Source organism: Egretta garzetta, unplaced genomic scaffold (genome assembly GCF_000687185.1).
Source record: "Egretta garzetta isolate BGI_Z169 unplaced genomic scaffold, ASM68718v1 scaffold46, whole genome shotgun sequence".
Taxonomy (NCBI): domain Eukaryota; kingdom Metazoa; phylum Chordata; class Aves; order Pelecaniformes; family Ardeidae; genus Egretta; species Egretta garzetta.
This window is the reverse complement of record NW_009260268.1, coordinates 9,124,337-9,150,464: the sequence shown is the minus strand read 5'-3', so window position 1 is coordinate 9,150,464 and position 26,128 is coordinate 9,124,337. Positions and strand designations below refer to the sequence as shown.

The window sequence follows — 26,128 nt, the reverse complement described above, 5'->3', positions numbered from 1 at the left end:
AGGGTATTGTGTTCCCACACCTCCCACTTTGCCAAGGAGAAACATGCATCCCAGAATATTTGGAATGAGTAGTCTCATTTCATTAAAAAATGCAAAACCTATTCAATTCAGTTGAAGGTAGCCTGTCTCTTTGAATGTAGGACTTCTCCCTCCCAGTCAAGTATTTGGTATGGAAGGCTGGAACCAGAACCTCACTGTCACTTCAGTTAAGCTGAAACAATTACATACTCAAAAAGCAAGCATGTTAAAATAAATACAAATAAATAAAACTTCCCCAAAGGACTTAACATAAGGTGACTGTTGAAAGAGAGACTTGCTGAGTATTTCTCTCGCCAACGTTAGTCCCAGGCAATAGGTTTTGTAGAAGAGCGCAAGGTGTCGAAGAAACCTTTTTACAGGTTGCAAAGTAGTGTGGGCTTCTTCGAAAGTAAATCCACATACCAGCTGAATCTATTCAGTACCACTGCAAGTCAATTCCATAAGGAATGCAACTGTTGAAAGGTAATGAGGTAATTAATTTATCTGACCTGTAATAGTAGAGGCTAAACCAGTGCTACTCCTGTGCTACAGACTGTTCCAAGCTGAACAACCCCCACGCGTGCCTGTGTTCCCTTGGTTCCGCAGCTCCACGTCCACACTGCAGCTGCACGCCAGTGCAGGCATCCCCGAGACCTTCACTTGCAGCACCTTGGGTTGGACTAGATGATCTTCAGAGGTCCCTTCCAACCCAAACCATTCTAAGATCTCACACAAATTGCCCAAAACTTTCATGCTCCCTTTCAGTGTCCCGACTGGCTGTGGAGGTGGGCAGCTGGAGCTGCTTTACAGCATTCCCCTCAACCTCTAACAGCACTCGACTGCAGCCCTGCCCTACCCCAAAACATTCAGTAGTCTGATGTTACGGTCAATTCTAGCAGAAATCAAACTCTAGCGCAATAGTGATGCCAAATTAGATCAAAGAAGGGCCAAAACCCAATTATCCTTGGTCGGTCTGTCTGCACTAGAATGAGAGTTTCAGGAGGAAATTGAGGAGGAATTACCCATTTTGAGTTACCTGAAGTGAAAGCATAGAACTGTGGTGGCCCTAAAGGAAATAGTGACTGGATTTCTGTGTGATTACTGGCTACATTTGTAGCCAGGTAGCCACTATCAACTCTACAAATGCACTATGTACCAGTAGTTATGGGATGATGACACTGATTTGGGTTTCCCACCATTAGGAGAGCATTTAAGGTAGAAGACCAGGCTAGAACATGTTTAAAAGTTTGCGGAGTCCTTCTCTAAGGACATTAAAAAAACACCCCAAACTTGAAGAAGTTGGTGTATTTCAGACTTGCACTTGAGCCTTGTACAACAGGAACTGGTAAGAGGGTGTAACCTTTAAAGTAGCATAAATGACCATAACCTTTAAAATAAGTAGCTTTTCAAAGTGTCTGTCTAACAATAGATGCTACTACTGTTCATTTACTTATAGCTAAAAATACACCATCAAAGATGTGCTAAAAAGAAACAACTTTTGCCATCCATGCAATTTTAAAGCTTTTTAAAACATTCAAAACCTGAAAATGAAATGTGACCAAAAGTAATTTGGACTGAATATGAACATTTAACAAAAAAAAAAGCTTTTTGGCTCATTAAAAAAAAAAAAAAACCAGTAAGTGGGCAGGGGGATGTGTGAGGAGTTATTTTGTAACTAAGGTTTTTAGATTTACTCCAAGGTTCCAGATAAGCCTCATTTCTATCCGGGCTGCCTTCAAGGGCATTCACTGTCCCAGAATTTAGCAATCTTCCCATCCAACTTCTACAATACTCCTTTATGGTTTTGCTCTGTAAAGTTGCTTATTAGAAATCAGTTGCTTATTCAACACATTTGCTTGCTGAGAAGGCTGCCTTAAATCCACTGTTTTAAAGAAAATGTGACAAACGGCTACTGAAGAAAGCTGGTTCATTTCTTCTCCAGGATAGTCTCAAGCGAGCAGTTAGCTGAGGCAGAAACTACGGGACCGCTTTCTTCTCTCTGCATATTTAAGAACTCTAATCTGAAGAGGCATGGGTTACATGTGCTCAGCAATTGCATTGCCAAAGAGAGAAAAAAAAAGAATCCAGCTTTATTTCCCATTGTTTTTACACTGCAGATGTAATTAAATTAGTTTACGTAAAGAAGACGAGTAGCAAATTGGAAATGTTTTCTCTGGCTCTCACAGAGACCGAAAGTTTTGTCCCTATTTTCATCAGTTACATTACTTGGAGTCACCGCTGAAAAAGGAAACGCTGCTCCTCCCAACTTAGTTTGCAAATACAATAAAAAGAAAGATTTAATTAAGAGGGTTGGAAATAAATACAAAGTGTTAGATCATCTTCACAGAAATGAAGCGAAATCTCTAGAACCCTGGCCGAAGTACAGGGTTCAATTAATGTTTTTTTTTTTTCTCTTCCCCTCCCCACCCCATCAAAAACAGTGGAAATTTCAGATTCTGTTCCGTCAACCCCACTGGCAAAGGAGGTGGCCAAGAGATTCTCTACGCCTGATGCTAACCCTGTGTCAACAGAACCGGCCTGGCTTGCGTTAGCCAAGAGGAAAGCAAAAGCCTGGAGTGACTGTCCGCAGATCATAAAGTAAACTGTACAGTTACATCTCTATTGCTGGCTATTAATTGCTTTCTTTTTATTTATTCAGCTCTTTACACATGACAAAACTGAAAATGCATGTACTGAAGGACTGAAAACCGAACTGATTACCATTTTGCTCTAGCTCACTGTAAAGTCTGCTCAAGTCATATATTCCATTGCTTTGACAAATAGCTAAATGAGGTTCATGGGAAAAATTTCAGAGCCAGACTCTCTCAAAAATTTAAGAATGCTCAGATACTGGATGTAAATTTTAGTGAGTATCATAAAAAGGGCCAGAATTTCAGTTCAGAAGCTCCTTAAATTCTATGAGTATTCGGTTCTGGAATTTTAGGTCTCTACACCTAAGTGGAGATCTCAGAGATTGTTTTCAACTCCATTGTTGAAAATTAAGGCAAGATGCATGTTCAATTCTCTTCTTCCTAATTTTTTTTACATGTTAAACTGTATGAACTGTCAGTTCTAGCTGCTACTTGAAAGCTTCTTCCCTAATGAAGAACTTTGGGAGGTATCTTTCCACCTGCAACTGATAAGTAGAAAGACCGTACCATCCAAACACTGAGGTAATTTCTTTCGTCGTAGGATTAATGTACTATGTCTCTATTCCCTCACTCCCAGGAAGTAAACAATTCATACTACTTAACAGAAAAACATTATTAAAATAAAAGTCAGAAAGTTTTCAGAAAGAAGCCAGGGAGTCATTTAAGTGCATCACTGTTTGTGCTTGGCCATATTTAAGGTGCATAGAGACAGTGATTGCAGATTACAACTTGAAAACAATCGACTGGAACTAAAATAAGTGAAACTATTCCTGTGCTTATGTAGCTGCAGAACTAAGTCTCAGTAAGTTCCCACAGGAGTGAGACTCGCAGAACTGAGGTTAACTGGGAACCGAAAGCTAAGTCAGTGAGAGTCCTGAGAGTTTTAACTCTGTGTTCTTCCCGATTTTACTCCACGTGTAACTTCGGGTGGTTAGGGTAACTTCCTGTACCTTCACCAATACGGCCAGAACACTTCAGAAAGAAGTTTACTTACTTACCCCATCTCAGGTATCTGCTGTAGCAATTGAACGCTTTATTACTTCTTGTAACTAAACCAGAAATGTTCACTCCCTCCCTCTTACAAAAAAGGATAAAGCGCATAATGTAGTAAAAAATGTACCGTCCTCAACATCCCACAGAAATAGCTAGGTCTACATTTTTAGAAGTCACCCTAGTAAATAAATCTATAACACAACTGAGTTTTACAAGGAAGTCTTTAACAAATTTGGACGTCTCCTTCTTATAACCATAAGGCAACATTTAAGCCTACAACATCATAAAAGGAGACATTTTCATGAGAAGAAATTGCATCATTATAGAATGATACCACGTATGTTTCGTGGAAGTACTCTAGCCAAACTGCTGTATGCAGCATGAGGAGTAGCACTTTACATTATGCAGAAAACAGGATGAAACCTGCCGCATCCTCCCGTTCCAAGAATCAAAAAGGGCTTGTCAGAAAAAGTCATCCTTGAATACACTATTTCCCACCAAACAGAAAACAACGGTTCAGGATCACGGTTACAATAGCACAAACACAATGGACATGTTAGATTGAGTACCTACGCAGCAGCAAGATAGGGTTTTTTGGGTCTCTTAAGCCATCAGGTTTGCTCAGTTTCATACGTAAAAGCAGAATCTCTAAAGGAACTTTTTACCCTTAATATAAGTATTTAAAACGTTTTGTACAGAGACGGGGCAATGCTGCTGTCAAATGCCTTCAAAGTCAAACCTCTGCAAGCTTATCTGAAGAAAGCATTGGGCCCATGATTATTTTTGCTCTGCTAGCACCATGAGTTAGTGCTGCTTAAGTAAGTTTACACTTTTTCTGAGTTTATAAGCCTGCAGTGTTTATTTGTAATTAGAAGAACTAAACTGCCTGAAATCCATCTTTATGATTATTTCTTGGGAGAAGGAGCCAGGCGGAAATACAGATAAGGTAAAGTAAATCAGGATTAAAGAATTAAAGATACTGGTATTCTGAAAAGCATAGCAAAATTAGGTGCTATTGTGCATGACATGAGGATGCAATTTTCCAATACAATACATTTATAGCACATAGAATAGAGCTTTCATTAAGAATGGTCTTAATCTAAAGCTTCAAAGCAGAGGTTTTTTTCAACCATAAAGGTATCTAGTGTAATAATGGAAACTGTATTATGTACAGTACTTGGTGGAAACATTTCTAAAGTGTACATGTTAAACAGTGACATTTCATGTTAAATTAACAAAAATTTGCACTAAATACCAATGAAGTGAAGTGTTACTTTGCTTTAGCTTTGTTGCAACCATTTCTGATAAAGTGTTGGAAATCTGTAAAAATAAAACCAAAACATTACTACTGAGTTTAAAACAGCAAAAATGTTTTAAGAACCGAACAAACCACTATGTAGTATATTGTCGCAATTTTTTGTAACTTATACACACAAAATACCATTTCTCCTGACAAGGTTATACACAATTAACCTCTATGTTCATATAGTAATGTATAAAAACTGTAAGATGTATAATTGTGGGGTATTTGTTGTGTACTTTTTTTAATTTTTCAAATGTTTTAAAGTGCAATTGTTTATTATACTAATGTCATTTTAATTCTTATTAAACTATAACCCAGTCAAAATTATCTAATCAATGGTGTTAAGTATTCTGTGTCTCCTTTTGCTAAACGGGTAGTTCACGTTTCCTTTATAAATAGACCTTTTTACAGTGCTACAAGCATCTTGCCTATGCATTTCTGCTAACGATAAAATGGAGGAACCAGACGTGATGAAGCAACATAGCCAGTGCAACTTCTACTTTACTTTTTCATTCAAGATGTTAGAATCCAAAGTGGATGGCTCATCAGAGAAAGTGAGATAATAGTTTCTACTATAGTTCTTTCAGAAGACTCATTATGAGGAAGATGCTCTGTGTTAAGTGTACTTTTGTCACTTCAAATGCTTGATTCACATTACTAAGACCACTGGTAATTCTTTTTAAGGCATTAAAAACAACCAAAACCAATTTATACAACCCTTTATTAATAGTTCTCTGTAAAGACACTGTAGAGAGCATTCATTCAAATATCTTAAAAAACGATTTGACAATGGTTGATTTGAGCAGTGCACACTTCATCTTGGAACTCATACTGTACCTGTCATTGAGATTTAATAAATATACAAGTGTAAGTATATTTCCACTTCAGAATACAAGAAGTAACTCCTACTGACTTCAGTGGAGTTTAAATACATGCTTGGCTGAACTGAAGCCAAGGAGGGCCTAGGCTCACAAAAGATGAACTACTCAGTTTATACAAACTGTAGTAAACAGGTCACAGCCCAGTATATGCAATGCAGGCTATGTCTTTGGAAATCAGGTGAACAGTTAGACTCAAAAAAGGACTTGGGTTACCTTGCCATGGCATAGAAACGTCATCAGACTAGACAAACACCAGCCTGACGCATGGAAGAGCAAGCACAGGCTAGGAAGGAACCTCGGGGCACAGGCTAGGCTGGACTCAGAGAGAGGAATACATTCCTCCCTCAGGGAGACAAGCATGTTATTCCTGCAGAGTATGGCACCTTACCACAGTTTTCTCCCAATCCTGCAAGTGTTTGAAGCCAAACTACTGACTTTCATTTTCTTACTACTGAGGTCAAAGCACAACACTTAAATCCAAACTGTACAAAACATGTTTGTTGATGAATCACAGCTGGGAAATGAGGGAGGGGCAGTGAAAATTCTGGCTGGGTGCTGAGCAGCCACCCCCCTTCAATCAGTACAGCAAGTCAACAAACAGCACTTTACCTACTCTGGACAATGCCTGGTGCAAAATGCTACCCAAGAAGTTTGCAGAGAGCACCTCTTACCTACAGTAAAATAGGCAGAGAGGTAGAGAGCACCTGTGAGTTCTTGATTTACAAATGTAAGCAACAGAAAAAAAGCAGCTTAACATCTTAGCTGTTCTTTTTTTCCTCTTATATACAAATCCAGGCAATAAACATAATCATTTCTACAGCCAACAACAAGCTTTGTTCCCCATACTACGGGGGAAGAGAAAACCTCTCCTGGAAGCTTATCTACTCCTTCTGCTGTTCCACTCTTGGCATTCAGGATCCACACTTTGCCATCTATAGATACTGCTGCCAAAAGAATTTTGTTCTTTAAGTCATCACTTTGGAAAACAAATGGTGTTCCGTATACACTTGAAGTGGCTTCAAATTTCCACAGTAAATTACCCTCCATGTTACAACAGTAGATAAAGCAGTCATGGGAGCCAAAAAATATTTCTTGCTTAGTTAAACTTGAGATGCATGGAGATGAAAACACTGGTCCATTAGTGGAAAAATGCCAAACCTACAGAAAGAACATAACCACCCATTATCAAAGGTTGTTCACATTACCAGTTTGACAGCAACTGCAATATTTTAATAGACTAGTTGTTGACAGGAAAGCATTTTATTTCAAGAACATACTAGATTTCAGTGAGGGCTGGTAAATACTTGTCAAATTACAAGTGAAGTTTTACACGCAGAGTAAGTGATAAAAAGACTTATAAAATAGATGTGCAAGAGTTACTACCTTCTGTGAGGCCCACGTAGATGGCCACTTGGGAAAAGAATACTCTTGGCTGTTGTGCCACAAGTAGTAATGAACTTCAAGAATTCTGTTAACATGCCATTCTTTGCCAAAAAGGCAAATATCCCTTTTGTAATACACATTTCCTCTGCTCATGCTAATGATGTGCAGATCCCTCCTCAAGAGAGTATCAGTTTTGCAACACTGCTGCAAGCAGACAGAGAGCAGGGCATGGACTAACAGATATTTTATCATCAGAAAAGGCTTAGGAATTGCCATGTCTACCGCCTCCCAGGCAAACAAACAGAAACAGCATCAGTTGTTTTAACACCAGATACAAACCACATTCATCTCTGAGGAACTAAAAAAATATTTTCATTTAATTCAACATGAAGACTGACACATATTTTGCCAGAGTTATGACTTGGCATATCTCTGCTGTGATGTCAATATTTTTTGATAAATGCATAAATGTTCTAAGAAACCTTTACTTCTAAATAGCCACCAACTTACAGAAGAGATGGCTTTAAACATGCTTGAAAAACTCCAAAACCCAAACCATACCATTTCATTTGCTGGCACTACTCTTGACCATTTACTCTGGGTGTAAGCTCGGAACTAGAAATTCTGCTACTGCATCAAGCAACTTGAGAGTTTGCTGTTTTGCCATGAACTGCAGGGACTACCCTAGGCAAACAGTTTTTCTACTTTCTCCTCTCTGCAACAGTAATTAGACACTTCTATTTGGCTCACAAAAAAGTGTATGTTAATCATTAAACCTCAGAAAACAGTATTAATAAAGCATCTTATTCAGGGTTTTGTGCGGAACATAAAAAACCTGAAACAACACTTTTACCTTTTCTCCAGAATGAGTGTAACAATACAAGTTTCCATCCACACACCCAACACAAACGTACTTCTCATTGCAGTGAGGAGAGGAGAAGAGTGGTTTTCCCAGGAAGCTTTTCCAAATCTTACTCCCAGTCACCTGTAAATGGCAGCATGGAACATCTGACACTTAACACAACTGTAAGCAGCTGCACAAAACAACACCTCCTTCACAGCTTGACCCAGCCCTTAAGAATTGGTGGGGGGAACGCTGCAAAGAAAAGCAGGCGTCTCCCATCCGGAATGCATACCAGAAGCAAAACTACTCTTCAAATCTTACTCCAACAAAATGTTTAGTGTTTTCCCTGGGATACTCAATACCCCTGTTCCACCCTTCTCTTCATTCCCCTAGACAAAATAATAATGATAATAGCATAGTAGTAGTAGTTTTAATAAATGACAAATTCATTTTTTATTACATTCCCAGCTCCTCAGTATGTGACGAGGACCAATGAAGAAGAGGATATCTTGAAAACAAGTCATATTGATTATGTCATAAACTATAAATACTGTAGGAAATGCTGCAGCCCACAATCTATGATTGTCTCAATAAGCTCCTAATGTAGCCTGCACATTCCTATTTTTATAAATAACCACTTGGAGTTACAGCTGGGTTTCTCAACTACCTGTTACTCAGGATTACGGAAAAAAGAAAATAATCTGGTTTTTCTTAACAACAACCCACTAGAGCTGCAAAACCATACACTGGTCTTCTACCACTAGGTTGGGTATTACTGAGGAAACTTGTAGTGGGTGGGAGGTAAAGATGGTTAGCACTGATGCTCTGGGTTGTGCAAGTACAAAAACATGCACAGCTGTTCCAAGTGACTGTTCCTTGTATCAGGCAGCACCAGCTGTAAGCCAACAATGCCTCAGAAAACCATGAAATTGCCCCACATCTATCAAGAATGCCATTTCCCCAGTGCGCAGAACAGAAAAGCAGTCCAAGATTAATGGGGACAGCTCTTCAAATGACTACAGGAAGGGAAACAGTAAGAGGAATGAAGGGGGCTCTTTCTCTATTCTGTTCTGATTTCAGTACGTTCTGTGTAATTTTTTTTTCTAATCCTACTGTCAAAGGGAGGGAGGAGAAAAAAAAAAAAACCACAACCTACAGACATGCTCTCACTCACTAGTTTAACTGATGAGGTAGTATATGGGAATGAGAAGACACTGATTCCAACTTTGGCCTACAGTCAGCATGTAAATTCAAACAGGCACTTCAGTTCTCTTTATCACCAGATAGCTTTCTGAAATACAGGAATTATTATGGTAACCTTGTGTATAATAATAAGGCCCTCAAGTGAAAACCATGGTAACATATGATCATCTAGTTCCTTTCATCAGAAAGGTGATCTTAACTTCAGAAATGCATTTTGGTTTCATTTAAATTTGAGATTGGGATCAAAGGCAAGTAAGCAAAGGTACATACTGGGTTTACAGCCAATAGTAGTCCTCCTAGTGTAGCAACATAAAGATGATGTGGAAAAGAACTTAGACAAGGAGATGAAAACACAGCTCCACCTTCGCAATGTAACTTCCATACACATGCCTTTTTCTGTAAGCAGAAGAAAAAAGATAAATAAAAAAAATTTCAATTGGAGTTAAAACTCATCATGTTTACAAAGACCTTTGAATGTCAAAGCTTATCAAACACTGCATTCACTCAGCAAATACTAGTTAAGAAGTGAAGATATAATCTACATGCCATTACAGCAACACATATGCCATTGGCTACTTTCTCTTCCAGTCAATAAAAGAAATGCAGCTAATGAAGAGGCAGTATCTGCTGCTGTTATTTTCCACCTCCCTTCATCTACTCTTTTAGAAGGTAAGATTCTCTCTCCTCCATTAAGCCATAGTTCTACTTCTAGCTGGGCACCCTATTCTGAAACATCCACAGAGAATTTAATAACTAAGAAACTTAAGATTTGGTTTCAACCAGGACTAGTAGGCACAAGAACCACAGCTGAGAACACCACTAAAACTATTTACTACCACATAATCCTAACCCCACTTCAAGCAGGCCTAAATATTTCAGATGTGTTAATTGTGGGCTCCTGAGAGTACTACCATCAGTGGAGCTTCATCTGGTGTACTACAAGTAAGGTCAAAGTTGGATATTTATTATTCTATACCTAAAAGTTAGTGCTCTTACATAAATATCCAAAGCATATACATGTTGGTCATGTGATCCTATGTAGACTAGTCCACTGGAAGGGTCTACAACTGCAGAGCTTTTCACAGTATCCTCTGTGCCAAAAGTCCAGTGTATTTCTCCGTTGCTGCTTTGAAGGACATACACTAAACCATCATAACAACCTGTGTGAAATAAAATACAGCAGGGTAAAGAAGGATAATGAATATTTGTACTTATGGTGTGATTTATGCTGCTAGCTGCATCACTGCTAGAAAGAAATAAGATGACTCACAAGGTACAGTTTCAAAACTTTTCCAAAGCTCCTCCTCTTCTTTTAGCTCAAAGTCTTTGCTGATAGTTCATAGATTCAAAGTTGATTGTTCTGTGTGTTCTTTCCAGGTTACATTTAGAATATAACTTATTCCACTGTCTTTCTATCAGATTTTACAGTAATAATATTAGAAGACATGAAGAGCTGCTGAGAAGGGAGAATAAGGATGTTTTTTTAATTACCCCCTTCCCTAATTTTCCTTTCTGGAAACAAACATGCTGAAAGAAAAAAGTCTGTATGTTTTCTAATGAAAACTGAACTGTAGTTCTAGAAACTCCCTCAGTTTTCATGAAACATTCAATTTTGTTATCAGAGTAAATAGCAATCAAAATACTAGCAAAAAGATGGGAACATGAGCTTTGCATAAAAAACGTCACCACCTGGACATCTGGGCTAACCAGCAATATATACGTATTAGCTAAAAAGATAACATTAACATGAATAATGGCAACTCTGTTGACAACGGATATGATAAAACAAAAAAACCCTATCCAAACACATTCTTTACATTTCCAAAAAGAAGAGTTAAACGAGATAATTAAACTCCGTGAAAAATAATCTGAGGCACCATGTACTAATTTCTACCTCTATCAATTTTGAAAGACATTTTAAGACTGCATCATGTTTCCATCCCTTTTAAAACAAAACAATTTAAAGGTCACACCTTAATCAACCACTACAAAGAAACTGTACCCACTGACTATTCCTTATTAAGGCCTTAGTAATAAAATGGCACATCATAAACAAGTGTGTATGTTAGATAAGCTCCATCACTGGTTATCATGAAACTTAAATTACTTCTTCCTTCTGCTTCTATTTTACAATAAATTAGTTCTGAAGCAGATAAGGAAATTTATGGGTAAGTGTTGAAGGAGGGCATTCAGAGGTAAGAAATAAGATTCTCTGTCATTCATCTTGTATTTAGCAGAAAAATTAATTTAAAATGAAGGTTAAAACAAAAGACGTACCAACAACAATGAAATTTCCACACTTAGATACACAGGCAGAAGATTCAATACGATCTCCGAGGTTCTGCTCCCATTTTATTTCTCCCAAATCAAGATCTATCGCCTGCATTGCATGAGAGTGAGAGCCAACATATACAGATGCAGATACTCCTTCTGTAGATGGTATTACGACCAGTGGTGATGCATCAACACATTTTCTTGTATTTGACTTCCATCTTATGCATAATGCCAACTCTGCCATTGTCACATGGCTACAGTCTGCATGGATCTGCTGTACAGAGCAACAGTCTGTTTTATTTGCCTTGTTCGTAAGTGTTAAAATTCTGTTCTCCATTTCATACTCTTGCGCGTGGCTGTTCATTACACTTGGAGTCACTAAATGCAGAAAGGATGGTTGCTGTAGCAGTTCCACTCCTACCTGTACTGTATTATTGGGTTGCATAAAAGACTTGGTGCAATTCACAGAAAAAAATTTATTTCCTCTGCTTAGCGCAATAGATGAAATTAACCCTGAGGCAACCTCAAGACCTCTTTCAGATTCCAGCTTAATATATTTTCCATGGAAGTCCTCTCCACTGTTCCCACTTAATTTTCTTTTCACAACATTGTCATCATTCATTAATTGGTCTTCAACTGGAAACAGAATTTTAAGAATATGTCTATAAACGTCTTCAATTGAGCGGCTGAGAATAACTTCAAGGAGTCCAGGCACAGCTTTGCCTACTAGCATCTCAATTTCATCATAAAATCGTAGAGCCTTTAAGGAGTCTCCACCACTGTATAGAAATACTGCATCTTTAGGAATTCCAGTGGACTCACCTAGGAGACCCAGAACAGACTGGAGAAAAGAAGAAGGAAAGAGGTAACAGTCCATGGGTGTTACAGCATTTCACACACATAAAAACTCAAGCTGGGTAAAATCCACCTGAATACCTGGAAGTCCCACTAAAAATCAACAACTGAGGAAACTCACTACCCTGCAAAAAAAATCAAACAAAACATTTTAGGGCCACTAGAGGTAGCGATGGAACAAGAGTTGGGAAGGAACAGCAAAAAAGGGGGATACTCGTTCTGTACTACAAAATGTTTTGCTCAATTCCAATTCTGCAGTCTAAGAAATTAAAGCAAATTCTGCTGTTTTATTGGCCATTTTCAACCCCCGTAACATTTATTAATGACAACTTCGCAGATAAAACATTGATGCCTTTTGATAAAATTGGTTTAGGTGCTTTATTTTATTAATAAAACTTATATAAACTGGTATCTTTTATTTCTGAATTGTTTAAGTAACCTACTTATCTACCTACTTTTGAAGCTATAACCCCTTCAATTCATGAAGGATTTTGGATTTCGCATCATTACTAAAACAAACAGCAATTACTATGTCTCCCCCCCACTGTACTCCCTGCTTGTTAAGTCTGGGTGCAAAGTCCAAATCCTCTGGTTTTGGAAGCCGCTTTCTGCTGTCCATAATGGGCCTAGGGCACATCCCATCCCTTTGGGTTATCATTTCTATAGCCACCAATACAGTAAGTATCAGCACAAGCAAACTGTGTTACTAATTTCACTACATTTACTTGTTCAAGTCCTAGCCACAGCAAATCCCACTTTCAGGTGAAACTTGGAAGTCTATCTTTGGAAAAAAAATGTAATACTGTTTGGCATCACATTTCAGCACCTTGAAAAACAAGTCTTTAGCAAGGAAATTTAGAAACAATACGAACAGACAGTCCAAGAGACAATTACGCAACTGTGCCATCTATTTTAAAAAAACTCTTCAATTCATAATTACATTTAGAAATAAGAAAGTCTACTAACACAGTAGCTGTTTTGTACAAAGTTTCCATGTCCCAGTCCCTAAGGGTTTCCCTTAGGAATACCTTCTTTGGCATGTGAAGCAGTATTCAAAAAGCTACTGACACGTTACATCCTTCCTATGCTAATTGCTTATACCTCACAGCCTGCAGTTTTATCTGATCGAGAAATATAAATTACTCCCTCTTGGCCACTGCAGAGAGACTATATTTAAGTATTAACTGAACAGAAAGAGCTGTACTGCTTAAATCTATAGGCAGCTAGAATATTCGGGTTGTATTAGTCATACTTCTTAAAACTGTTTAATTCCTGACACATGTATAATGATCCACTTGCAAAGATAAAAAGGCAGCTCAAAATACTACCTTCCATAAATACTGCAATCTTTCCCACAATTCCTCTGCGCCACTCAGCTTACTGTCACGCCTTCTGGAGTTTAGACGGTTCTGGTAAATCTTGTTCAGTTCAGATATATCAACTTTGCCTTTGTAAAAAATAAAGTATGATTTTTTTCAATGCTCTTTTAGCATTTACACTTCCAAAACTTGCTCTGCCCAAACAGTCACTTTATTCTTGTACACACTTCCTTATTTGTATTCAGCTGCACCTGTGGTTTTTTTCCCCAGTCAATCACCTACACAGAACCCAGTAAGGTTTCTGAAAATTTACCCTAGCCTCCCACATAATCCCACCTTCAAAATCTGATCTTTCCCCAGCTGAAGTCAGCATTCTGTTGCAGACTGCAACAGGAAGAACTGAGAAAAGACAGGTGCAGTGTTAATGCTACATTGATTTTACCACTACTCTTTGACTCGCAAATTAAACTTTATAAAGAAAACGTAATACGTGGGCATGATTTCCTATTAGGAGTTAGTTATCTAATCTACATATTTAAAAGGCATGAATCAGGTATCAGATTTTGGTCAATAAAAAAAAGAATTAAAAAGGAATAAAGACCATCGAAATAAGTGTCAAGGGTACTTAACAGTTTCATTTACCATGTGGTGTTAAAGGCAATGCTTTAATGAGTACAAGCTCATCAGGGACTGCATGAGCTGGTAGACGTTTCTGGAGTTCTTTAAGTGTTTCTCTCTCTTCTAAATCATCTTTGGGTACAACAAACAGGATAAGTTTTTCTTGCCGATACCAGATGACTGCACAAGCTTCTACCTGACAAAGATCTTCAGCAGCCTGTAATTAAAAAATATTAGTCTTGCTTTGAAATGCAGTTCATCAATAGAATAAAAAACACAAAAGTACACACTTAAAACTTGCATTTGTCTCACATTCCTATGTAACACCCTATAAAATATCTTCTCTTGTAGCTGAAGTTTGTACTTCTAAACATAAAAATTAACTCAGATATATGTATTATTTGCCTAAATGCCACAAATGAGATATAATCCATGAGTCTGACATTCAATCTTGTAGAACAATCACTCTACAAACATTGCAGTGCAACACCCAGTATTTTTCAGGTGTTCAGAGAGTTCTCAATTCTGCTGGAAGGAACCATACAATAAAACAGACTTCCAAGAACTCAGAACCAAACTCTTCCCTAAATTATGTTACTAGATTTTTGATAACATACCCTCCCAATTTCTTTTAGACTCCTAAAAGTCATCTGAAAATGAGTAAATACCCATTTCTGATGATAACGATGTGTTCCTTATGCCTGCTCTTTTTTACTGGCACACTCTTCCCACTAGATGCTATATTACCTGCTGCAAACATTCAATATTAAAACGTTTGCCGTGACGTTTAATCTGATTGTCTTTCCGACCCACGAAGAACAACTTTGCATCCTGCACTCTTACAAAATCCCCTGTTTCTCTCATTGTACCCAGGGGTACAGTTATTTCAGCATCAAGAAAGCAGATTCGTTCTTCACCACCTACACAAGAAAAGATCATCTTCTTATATATTAAATGGCTAACTGTAAATGAAAATTATAATGAGTATGTTACCAAAATGTCCTAAACTCTAACAAGCATTATAAGAAGTACTAAAAGATTATTACCAATGTCTAAAACTTCTGCAACGTACAAATTGGGCTATGTAGTTAATTCAGTTAATTCACAGAAATTATTTCAACTGAGGATGTCAAAATGCAAGCAGGAAAAAAGTCAATATAATGAAAGCACAGTCTGCAGATAAAATGATGGTAATTTTCTGTTCATTATTCCAACAACCTAAAACACTATCAGAAGGTTCTCAGCCCCATGGGAATTTACAATGCTATATTAATCACATATCAGAGCCAGACACCAAGTAAAATAATCAACTTATTATTAAAACTCAGTCAATTAAGAGAAGTATTTTACAAGAATAAGAAATAGCAAATAACCTATAAATATTTGTCCTTCGCCTTCTAGAACTGCAGAACCGTTGGTATCTCTGACCTCAACTTTTGTGCCAAGGAGTGGTGATCCCAAAGGAATAGGGAAATCAGTCCTAAATACATTAAAGAGAGAAAAACAGTAAAAACCTTTCTCTTCTGAACATAAAACAACTGTTCCAGAAATGACTAAGCATACAGTCTTTTAAAGGATTGGTATTAGAGCAAAGGCAGATACTTGGGGCTTCCCTCTACAAATGTTTCTCCTTTAAAAACATCTCAATTTGTTCAAAATTTAAAACTTCATCAATGTGCATGGGCTTCATTATCATATACCAAAAAACACAGAATGACAGAAAATAAGCCTTGAATGGACCCTGAAACACCCTGAGGGTACCCTGAGAGTTTCAGCCAGTTTTTAAGTTCCCCAGGTTTAAACTCCCACCAAGCTCAACCCATTTAAACAGATTGAGCTGCTTTTTAATTCATTCTTTCCCTGTCCTATCTAGCTTTTATTCTACTTTATTACCAATGCTGTGGCTACAGGTACAGCTGACTCAGAAAAGACTGAAATAAAAGAAACTGTAATTTCAATGTCATATATCTATTACAGATTTCTACTGAGCTGCAGACCAACTCCTTCCTTTCCCTTCATTCTGAAGCCTCTTCAAGCACTTGCAGAACCTCATTTATTGAATATATTTCTGAATGGGAGTAGCGAATAATGTAGTTTCTTCAGTAAAGCAAAATTTAAAAAGCAAAGTAACTTTAAATAACTTTGGTAATATGTGAAGTTAGGTATGGGTTCCAGCTCAATTTCTGTCATGAAGTATATTTTGACCTAACAGGTCATGTTCAACTTCCATTATTTAGGCTGTTGAAACTTCTCCTTTTCTCTGGTCAGTCAATTAATTCTTTATCACAAGTTGACCAAAAAGCAGTCAAACTATGTATAATGGGTATTTCCGCTAAGTGAGAACCTTCTCCTTTCCCTTCCTCCAGTCAGCTTCAAGATATGATTACCTGACAAATAGGTATGAGAAAGCATCCCAGATATTCAGTGTGTCTGCCCCATACCATGGGAAGTTTCAACACAAAGACAACACCAAAAAAGAGCATAATTTAACATTGCCAAACAAAACCCCAAGATTCCTACATATACCATAGAACAGCAAAAATAAAAGACAAACAACACCTCATTTGGACATTGAGACTTGGGATCTGACATTTAATTTTGCCAAACTTACCTAAAAACCAGAGAGGTGCAGACCACTAAGGCACTAACTTTGTGCTGAATTTTTTTTGTTTTCTAGTGTTCTTTAGAAACCCTGCCAGTTTTCATCATTCAGCTAGCAATTGTCCTACCAATACTAAGAAACGAAGAAGACAGAGTGGTCTGTCCTGGTTTTGTTATATCTGGGGCTGCTTGCTGCAAAGGAGCCCTAATTCCCTTTGCAATGAGGTTCAGAGGGAACAGGCTCTGAGGTGAAGGGTGGGAGACAACAGTCAGTAATAAAAACTTCCATCATTATAACTGCACCTCAGTTAAGACTGAAGAACGCCACATTACATCTGGAGCACAGAAACTTTTGAGTAGAAAAAACAGTTTAACTGATAAGGTAATGTTTGAACTCAGAATGAAAATGAGCTTTGCATGATAATTTAATAACACTTTATGACCATCCACCGTTTTCAGTCTTCAAGGGTTTAAGTACCACATTAAGATATCGCATCATTTGTCCAAAACATCCCATTTCATAGGACACATCTAACTCAAGTCACATGTATCATTATCATGCTAGGGAATAATTTCATGTTTCAGAGAGCAAATGAAACACTAAGCTAACTGGAAGTACCTTTCATGACCTTGACACTCCTACAACTCTCTTTATAAAATACAATGAACCAAAAAAAAAAAAAAAAGACAGTAATTGAGTGAAAATGGAGAGTGCTAAATGATGAAAAGAAAGTATTTCTGGAAGTTGAAGTAAAATTACCGTGAGACCCTGGGTGAGCCACTTTGGGCAAATTTCTGTCATCGATACTATTCAAGTAGTATCAGTGGGATCATTTGCTGAGTAGTATATTATACGATATTAGAAAAAAATCAGTACTTAGTCTCTGCTTAATTGATTATTTGTGGAGTTTTAAAAACTGTAGGCAAAAGCACAGTAGCAGTAAGAAACACACATGTATCTACTGATTACATCTGAAAGCAATCTTTGAGCACTTTTGCTTAAAATAAATAAATCTCAGAAGTAACATTTTGAACTTGATAGAGCTAACCTAGGGGTGTATCTTTGTTCCAAGGCTATGACTAAGTTACAGAGCCCCATTTCTTTACTCTCAGACAGCTCTGTTAGGTTTCTTCTCCTTGAACATGCAAGATCTTACTGGAAAAGCCTCATGATGAGCAAGAGTATGGCTAACTGATGTTACTAGCAAACTGGGTAGGAGCTGTTTGCCTGCAGAAGTGCAACACTGATTCAGTACTGCCACATATTCAGAGACAGTATACCCTGGACTAGGCTAGTCCAGGTTCAGCATGTGGAATCACAGACAGGAATGAGGAAGAGGTCTAGATACAGAGATGACTAAAACAGACACCATCATGACACATTACATGAAACTTAGCAGGTCTGTAAGTACACAGAATTTCAGACCACAGTTCTGTCATTCAAAAATCACTCATCAACAACTTCTACTTGAGGGGGCTGTATTAGAGCAAGAGAGAATGGATTAGTCTATTTCTACATAAAAACCAGATGTAATTTCTACGAGCATAAACACTCATGAGGACTCAGTAGCCCTGGAAACACGAGACTGAGATTCTATTTCTAGTAATTTTCATCATTCGCATGCCAAGCCACAAAACCAGAGAATTTTCCTACCTAAAATCAGCACTAAAAACCTCTTCAGGTATCTTGTAGCAAGTGGCCCAGCTTGACACTTCAGTAATACCATATAGATTAAAAATACTTGTTTTGTTCTCCTTGTGCTTCCAACTTTTCAAGAGATTCAGTACAGGAAATGCTTCACCACCAAGGGCTAAGACACGAAGTGAGGTATTTGCAGACAACACTCTTGATTTAATTATGTGAGCTCCAAACCTTCTGAGAAGTGTTGGTGTTGCCTGAATGATACATATTAAAAAAAAAAAAAAACAAAACACAAAGATAAGAAAAGATCTGTTATATTTTTTCAGTACATGTGTATACTTTTTCCTGCTTTATCTTATCCACTGCATAGCTATATTGTGGATGTTCTTAACAATCATCTATGTTTAGTAGAAGGCATCAACCATCAGATACCAGTACAGATCAAGCTGGTGTTTTGTGAGATTTTGTTTCTTATGTGAAGCCTTTAATGAGTACTATCAGCACTAATCTATGTCCTTCTGCAGAGTTTCTTTTTTACTTAGAGGTGTTATGAGCTCCTTGTTGTGTCTCAGCTATTATGTGCACGTCAGTTCTTACGTTAATTACTTTGAAACAGAAAGCAGCAAACACCGTATTCTCTTGATGTTACTCTTTGAGCTTTTTTCCCTTCATTCCAGCATGTTACAGCTAAAATACAACCTACACATCTGATTAACCTGCATATAGAACTTTAAACACCTTTCCATAACACTAAAAACTCCTAGGATGCCAGATTCTGGGTTGTTCCTGGTTTGTGTAAATATAACAGTTTACAAAGGTTAGTTTTCCTGAAAGCTTTCACATCACACTCTAAAATGAGCAGGGGAAAAATAAAAGAAACAAACAAACAAAAAAACCAAAACCAAACCAGCTTCCTTAAATACAACTTCCTTTATAAAACTACTGGTGATGTACAGCCCTTTCCCTGAAGGGAAAAACAACAAATTGTTTTAACAGACACAGTTCACTATCATTCTTGCCTACTTTTTCTAGTAAGAGGACTGGAAAATTAATGGAATTATTTTTTACTGGGTTATTTTCTTCTAGTAATAGATGAAGACCATCACGTTTCAACTGATCATTTTAACTTCAGTGAATTATAGTGAAGAACAAAGGCGGGAAAAAAATTACTCTCCCCCTTCCTCATAACCACTTTTCAGATTTCTCAAGTATGCTCAAGCAAGTCAAGAGGGGAAGGGTATTTCTCACTATAATTTAAGAAACATCATAAAATTATTCATCATTATTTAAGCTATAAGGAGAACATCTTTGTCATTAGTTCAGCTAAGAAGCCCTTCCTCCACTGATACAGACAATGACAAAAAAAATAAATCACAAAATCAAACTTTTCTTAGAAAGAAATCTCAAATACCTTAATTCGCCAAATTTCACCTTTCTCTATTAATGGTTAACATGCTTTAAAAAAATCCTTTAAAGTATTAAAAAAACATGGTTTAAAAATCTTACTAACAGATTAATATCTGAAATTTTTTTTTAAAAGCAAGTAAGCTAAACTGATCAAGAAACCTGTATATGACAGGAAAATCTACACCACTGAGAATAATAGCAATCATAATTAATAAAAATAAGAGCAGAGAATAAAGTTACAAAATATTTGTAACTAGTGGATTTTTTCTGCTGTGGAATCTTCAGCTAACTAGTCACTAATCTTAAATCTATACCCTACAGTCTCAGCTACCACCATTCCTCCAAATGAAAAGGAAATCTCAGCATTTCTGTGAGTGCAAATACTTCAGAACTAAAACACTAATGACAAAGCAAGGCTTAGGGGTTGATTTATCACAGTTAATAGACTAATCAGACCATACTAATTTTGTTCAAAGTTGGTGACAAGTGAGATCCATTTCTTGTGACTCTTCCACCCAAACCCTGATTTAAGTTCCTATACTTAAAAATACTTAAAAATAGTTTTACAAAGTACCCCGTTACAAGGCAAGGGCTAGGCTTATTCAGCCATGCTGGATGCTCATAACTTCAAGTAAATTTTCCAAAAATTAACTTTAAAACTATTAAAATTGAGATCATATAGGAGATGATCTATTCCAAGACATAAGGGGCACATGAAGCCTCATATAAACAGGTGCCCTGAAAAAAATGTGTTGCTGTGGAACCAATTATTCTCTTGCTCTCATTATTGTAAAAATGACAAACATTTTACCACCCTGTAAATGGTGCTGGTTTAATTGTTGTATTTTTAGCATAGAGACTACCATTAAAACTTAAAAAGTTGCTTATGAGGAAAGGTTCTAAGATCAAGCCCATTAAAAAGTGCTAAAAATGTCTGTAACAGGTTACTCCATTACCAGACTCTTTAGAAGTAACTGCTTAATTAACAGAATAATTTAATTAATTCTTAAGAATTAATGCTTTCTTGAGATGAATGTTGATTTTATCTTAGTTCATTGTCTTCCGTCAGGAAATGTTTGAGGCTGGCTCAAACAACCAGTTAGAAAATGGTAATTTTCTAAACAGCTAGCACTCCACAGCAAAGAGGATAGCATGAGCTACACATTCAAGGAAGAATGCTCCTGCTATGTCATCATTAGCATCCAGAGTGATGAAAAAGTAGTACCCATTAGCAAAAGTGAGATGCAAGACACTTATCTTAGGTTGTTGCCTACCTGCAACACTGTCACATGGTGATGGTGAAACAGAGCAGCAGACAGCTCCACAGGCATCATTTTAATAGTGTTTGGTACTATAAGAACAGAGGCTCCACTTGTCAGAGCAATGAACAATTCAACCACAGATGGGTCAAATGTTAGAGGAGAAGCCAGGAATAGCATATCATCCTGTGTGATTTCAAATATGGATCTAAAATAAGAAAGCTAGGAATAAAAAATCTGATGCATCTTGTTAAAAAAATTTCCGAGCTGGAAGAGGAGCATGAAAGAGATGCACTTTAGCAAAGCTAAGGAATTAAGGGCTACTCTGAATATGTAGGCATATGCAGGCCAGACAAGAGCTCCTGCATCAAGATTAACTGTAACTATTGATCAAACTAACGAGATCCTTTACAAAGGTATCCACCACATTACACACCAATACAGTACATAGAAGGGGGTATTTCAACTAATGAATGCTCATTAAAAAAACAAAACCAAAAACCAACCAAACAAAAAAAACAAAGGAAGAGGAAAAAAAGGTAGCATTTTCCATAATAGACTTTTTTTAGAAAGAACTAAATGAAACAGGAAGAAACCCAGGTAGCCTAAAAAGAAATTAGGATTTTAAAACTACAGAACACACTAAGTATAACTGTGAACTAATAATTCACTTTGTTATCTATTTCTTTTAAGCCACAAGCCAGAATGCAATACTTACAGCAACAGCATATTATTTGAAGTACACTCCTCAAAAATTCAGGTAAAGCATCATTTCAACATTAAAAATAGCATTTAGAGGAACAAAATTTTATATGATGCTATTTAGAAGCCATAGAAACAGACACTAAGAAACCTGAAAAGGCAGGGAAGGAGGAGGAAGTGAAACAGTGTTAGCAAAAACCCAGTCTACACTTCTCTGAAGTATTAACAAGAGTCCCTAAACGTCAAAATTGTAAAAGCATTCAAAAGGAAAACTGGAAATCACACTTACTTAAGATGTTGAATATTTGGCACTATACATTTATGAGGCACTCTGACTATTTTGGGGATCCCAGTAGTTCCTGATGTATGCAAGACATACGCTAAGGAGTATTTCTGGCCAACGTCCATGTATCCTCCTTCTGATGTTTTTACTTCAGTTTGATCTGGGCAAATGGTATATCCCGGCTGTGAGTTATCCAGAGCTTTGAGAGGTTCATATTTACTTTTCACATCGTCTGCTTGTGAATTTAAATCAGAATTGCTCAAGCTCATTTGGAAGAGAGTTAAACCAATATGTTCTATTGTGGAAGAACTGCAGTCAAACCAACCAACATGGGACATCCGGAATTTCTGTAGAAGAAAATAAACAACTCAAACAGCAGAACTCAGGATGCACTGTTATTGTATGCAATGAAATATGAAACAGCATTTCATACAAATAAGCTGTGATTTTTCATCCCTCTACTTTTGGAGGACACACATAAGACAGTTTTAAGCTCAGGTATTTTTATATATTAAGTATGAGTGAACACAGATCTTATAAATGAGAAATAAACAATTCTCTGAGCAAATAATGAAAAGAATTCTGCAGAAGACAAAGAACTCTGAATTGTAACTAGATGGCCCGATCCTGTCTATTCCATTTGCAATGAGCAAGGATATAAGATTTGGGAGGAGCTGGACAAAAGGAAACCGAAAAATTAAATGCTGGAGTTACTTTAACTACTGCAAAGATTTCCAACTCTCAACCTTGACATATGGAGAAACAAGCCTGGAAAAGCCTTCCATCACAAGTGCCCAACGAGCTTGCCTGGACAACACTGCAATCGGAAAGTAGGCAATTTTTTTTGAAGAGGAGGAGAAACACTTTGCACTTCTAATTTAAAGATGTTCTTTTCTGAATGAGAATGACAACCTCTTGACATGAAGAAATAACAGAGCCCCATCGAAGCTTATTAAAACAGAATACAATCTGAACAGCTTACATATTTCTAAACTGCCCTTTAATGATTCCCGTAGAAGCCTGAACACTTACATTTATTTTGTCATTCTCAACAAGAATATATTGAAGATTGCTTTTCTTCATGAAGTAAGTCGATAACATTGGTGGTGCATCTGGATCAATAGGAGAATAGGCAGCTGGAACTTGAAGGATTCTAACAAGGCAAAAATGTTTAAATTTTTTTTTTTTTTAAATAAAAATCCTCTTAAATTTCGCTAACATTTCTTGTATATTTTTATAGTTCCCAGACCCAGAAAATGTAGTCATAACACAACTTTTAAAGATTTTGTTGGAAATAAAGTAGGAAGAAAATTATAATCAGTGTTGCCTTTTGTTATTTTACAGCAAGGAAAAAGATTAGAGCTAGATGAAAACATTCAACATTATTTCTGGCCAAGCAGGCTAGTGATGACAAAGGTGTCACTGACATCAACACCACCACATTTTAAAAGCTGCTGCTATTGACTAGGAACGGAAATAAAAGCTTTTCATTTATACACATACAACATGTGTAAACATATTAAAAGAACCACTGAAAGTCTGCACACTGAAAATACTTTTGTTCTCCCTAGTCTAAAAAAACCAGCACAAGAGAATCCAAGCACGTACTGGAGTTTTTGCCGTAATAAACAGAAGAACACGAAGTATCATTCTGCTCTCACTCACAGAGCTTTACATCGCAGTGCTTCCTCAACAGTTGTTCGCTCCAATCCCCCCCTCTAGTGGCTCCATTTGATAAAGACAAGCACTTGAATTTATTAATGCCACAAACAGCCAAGATGAGCAAGTGGCAACTAAAATATGAACGCTTCCCATAAATCTTCAAATTTCTTCTAAGCCTGGGTTCCCATGTACAATTAGTTATATTTCCTTCTTGTGCAAGTGATTTATCACTGCAGTAATGACGAGATCTGGAACGAAGACTTGGAAACTGCAGCATTCTGTGTACATGAAGAGCCACTGATGCCAGTAAGCAGCTAATAAGCCTGTCCTGCATCATACGTAGCAGTTAATTACTCAGCAACGATAGCTGTAATAATCAAAATGCCCTGGTAGCTCCCAGTCACACAGCAGAAGAAAACTGTGTTGCTGCTCAGCTCATTGGGACATCAGATAAATCAGGTTGGAAGAGACCTCAGGCTGCCTAGGCCAACCTCCTGCTCAAGCGGGGCCCAGCTGTGACACCAGACCAGGTAGTTCAAGACTTTATCTAGTCAGGTCTTGAAAACCTCCAGGGATGATGACTCCACAGCATCTCTGGGCAACCTGCTCCACTGCTGGGCTGGGGAAAAAGTATTTTCTGATCAGTGAGAAAGTTCCTGAGCGCTTCTGCATGGTTTATGATTACAGCACTCACTCACACACTTCACCGACATCTTCACAGTTTACTGTGATTCATCTTCTTGCACTGTTATGCATTTTAGGTGCAGTGTGACAATAGGAAAATACCAACGCAGATCATCCCCCCTAAGAAGCACAGCCACTGCTGTATACATCACCTGAAGAAAATAAGCTTGCCGTGCTGGGATTCTATATTACATCCTAAATGCAATGGATATAAAAGATACATATATAAAGGATAAAAACATTAGAATTCATCAGCAGAAGTAGGATTTTTTAAATTGCTGAATTAACATGAGTGTTGAGATCACAAACATTTAAATTTCCTAGCCATTAAATAATCAATGTCACTTTAGTGCTGCATTGCTCAGTACTTTTTTCTACAACATTCGTAATGGAACTGTAACTGTACACTCAATTAGGTTAAAGCATAAAATTTGTCTCCAATGCATCTTTTTTTTTGCTAGTGAGACAAGAATACATTAAAAAAGCTGCACAGTCATTCTGTTAGATCACCTCCATTTTTAAACACATGCAACAAAAGATACTAGTCATTAATTTTTTACATTTCTATAAATATGCTTAATCATGTGCTTCTTAAAGAATGGATATAGTTACAGACACTACAGATCACAAACTGAAGATACAAAAAAGCTTTAGCATTGGCTTTTCAAACGATTGTAATGTCATCTTTTTTCTTAAAGAATGCAAGACCCCAGCGCCTCCTGACTGTATTACTACGGTATTACTGCATTTTTGTTATTAAAAGTATAAACAAACTGAAAATTTGCTCTAATAGAGATGACCCTTAAAAAACAAACATAGAATGCAAGCATTCAAACTATTACCCTAAGATCCAAGATGGTAAGTTTATTCCTGGATAGCAGTAAAGGCCTATTTCACATTTTCCTTGCTGATCGCAGTGCTTTTGAAGGAAAGCTGTTAATTCCATGGCAAGCTCAACCACCGTCGCGTACGTGTAGAAAGTTGGAGGTTTGTCATTGCATTCATCAAACCAAACTGCTTTTCTGTCAGAGTAGCGGCTAGCTGCCCGATTCACCATTTCCTGAAGAGTCATCTCAGCTGCACATCTCCAATCCCCCTGAAAGATTAACAAACCAGCCTGCATTGTCACCTCCTAACTTTTAATACTTTAGTCAAATTACATAAACACACAAAACGCTACCAAGTAGGAAGGAAGACACTTGGCAGAAAACGCACAGCTTCACCACACCTTATACTGCAGAAGTGTAAAGCTTAAGACTTTTATCGTTTACCAGGGGTCTCACCCTAGGGCCCGGGATACAGTAATTCACTAAGATTTCATTGCACAGGGGTAGTTCCTGTGTTAGACCTTTATTTTTAAAGCGGGGCACAACTGCATTAATTCCTTTATTAACACAACTCAATTAATAATGTTCTCTTTAATAGAACTGTGAAATACGAATCTTTCCTCTGCAAGCAGAAAACCCAGCGCTCCGATCGCCGGGGCCGTCAGGGTCCTACCGCTCGTGCTGGCGCACGTCTCTGCCCAACGGGGCCCTCCCGGCGC

At 37.4% G+C, this 26,128-nt stretch overlaps 2 protein-coding genes across 14 annotated transcripts in view; one reads left to right on the top strand and one right to left on the bottom strand.

The window, feature by feature from the left end:
* CRACD (capping protein inhibiting regulator of actin dynamics) overlaps positions 1–2,620 on the top strand; it is a 28,771-nt gene extending 26,151 nt beyond the window's left edge. The window contains exon 8 of the mRNA XM_035897833.1: positions 2,460–2,620. Within this exon, the coding sequence (XP_035753726.1) occupies positions 2,460–2,620 (161 nt within the window). The remainder of the gene's footprint in view (positions 1–2,459) is intronic.
* A 2,446-nt stretch (positions 2,621–5,066) lies between these two features.
* AASDH (aminoadipate-semialdehyde dehydrogenase) lies at positions 5,067–26,122 on the bottom strand. 13 transcript variants are annotated; one of them, XM_035897764.1, is made up of 15 exons: positions 25,425–25,508; positions 23,845–24,517; positions 23,269–23,389; positions 22,243–22,583; positions 21,267–21,459; positions 18,598–18,839; positions 15,716–15,822; positions 15,090–15,304; positions 14,367–14,559; positions 13,734–13,852; positions 11,554–12,391; positions 10,273–10,436; positions 9,547–9,672; positions 8,083–8,214; positions 5,068–7,004 (listed from the first exon to the last, which is right to left on the bottom strand). In XM_035897764.1, exons 3-15 carry the CDS (start codon positions 23,335–23,337, stop codon positions 6,597–6,599), a joined length of 3,147 nt encoding a protein of 1,048 aa, XP_035753657.1. In that variant the 5' UTR covers positions 23,338–23,389; positions 23,845–24,517; positions 25,425–25,508; the 3' UTR covers positions 5,068–6,596. The 13 variants fall into 13 exon arrangements, 11 of the variants coding, with proteins under 11 accessions (XP_035753653.1, XP_035753657.1, XP_035753656.1 ...); XM_035897763.1 differs by having other exon boundaries at positions 23,845–24,777; positions 25,425–25,467; XM_035897758.1 differs by lacking the exon at positions 23,845–24,517 and adding an exon at positions 26,031–26,122 and having other exon boundaries at positions 5,069–7,004; positions 25,425–25,678.
* Positions 26,123–26,128: the final 6 nt, after the last annotated feature.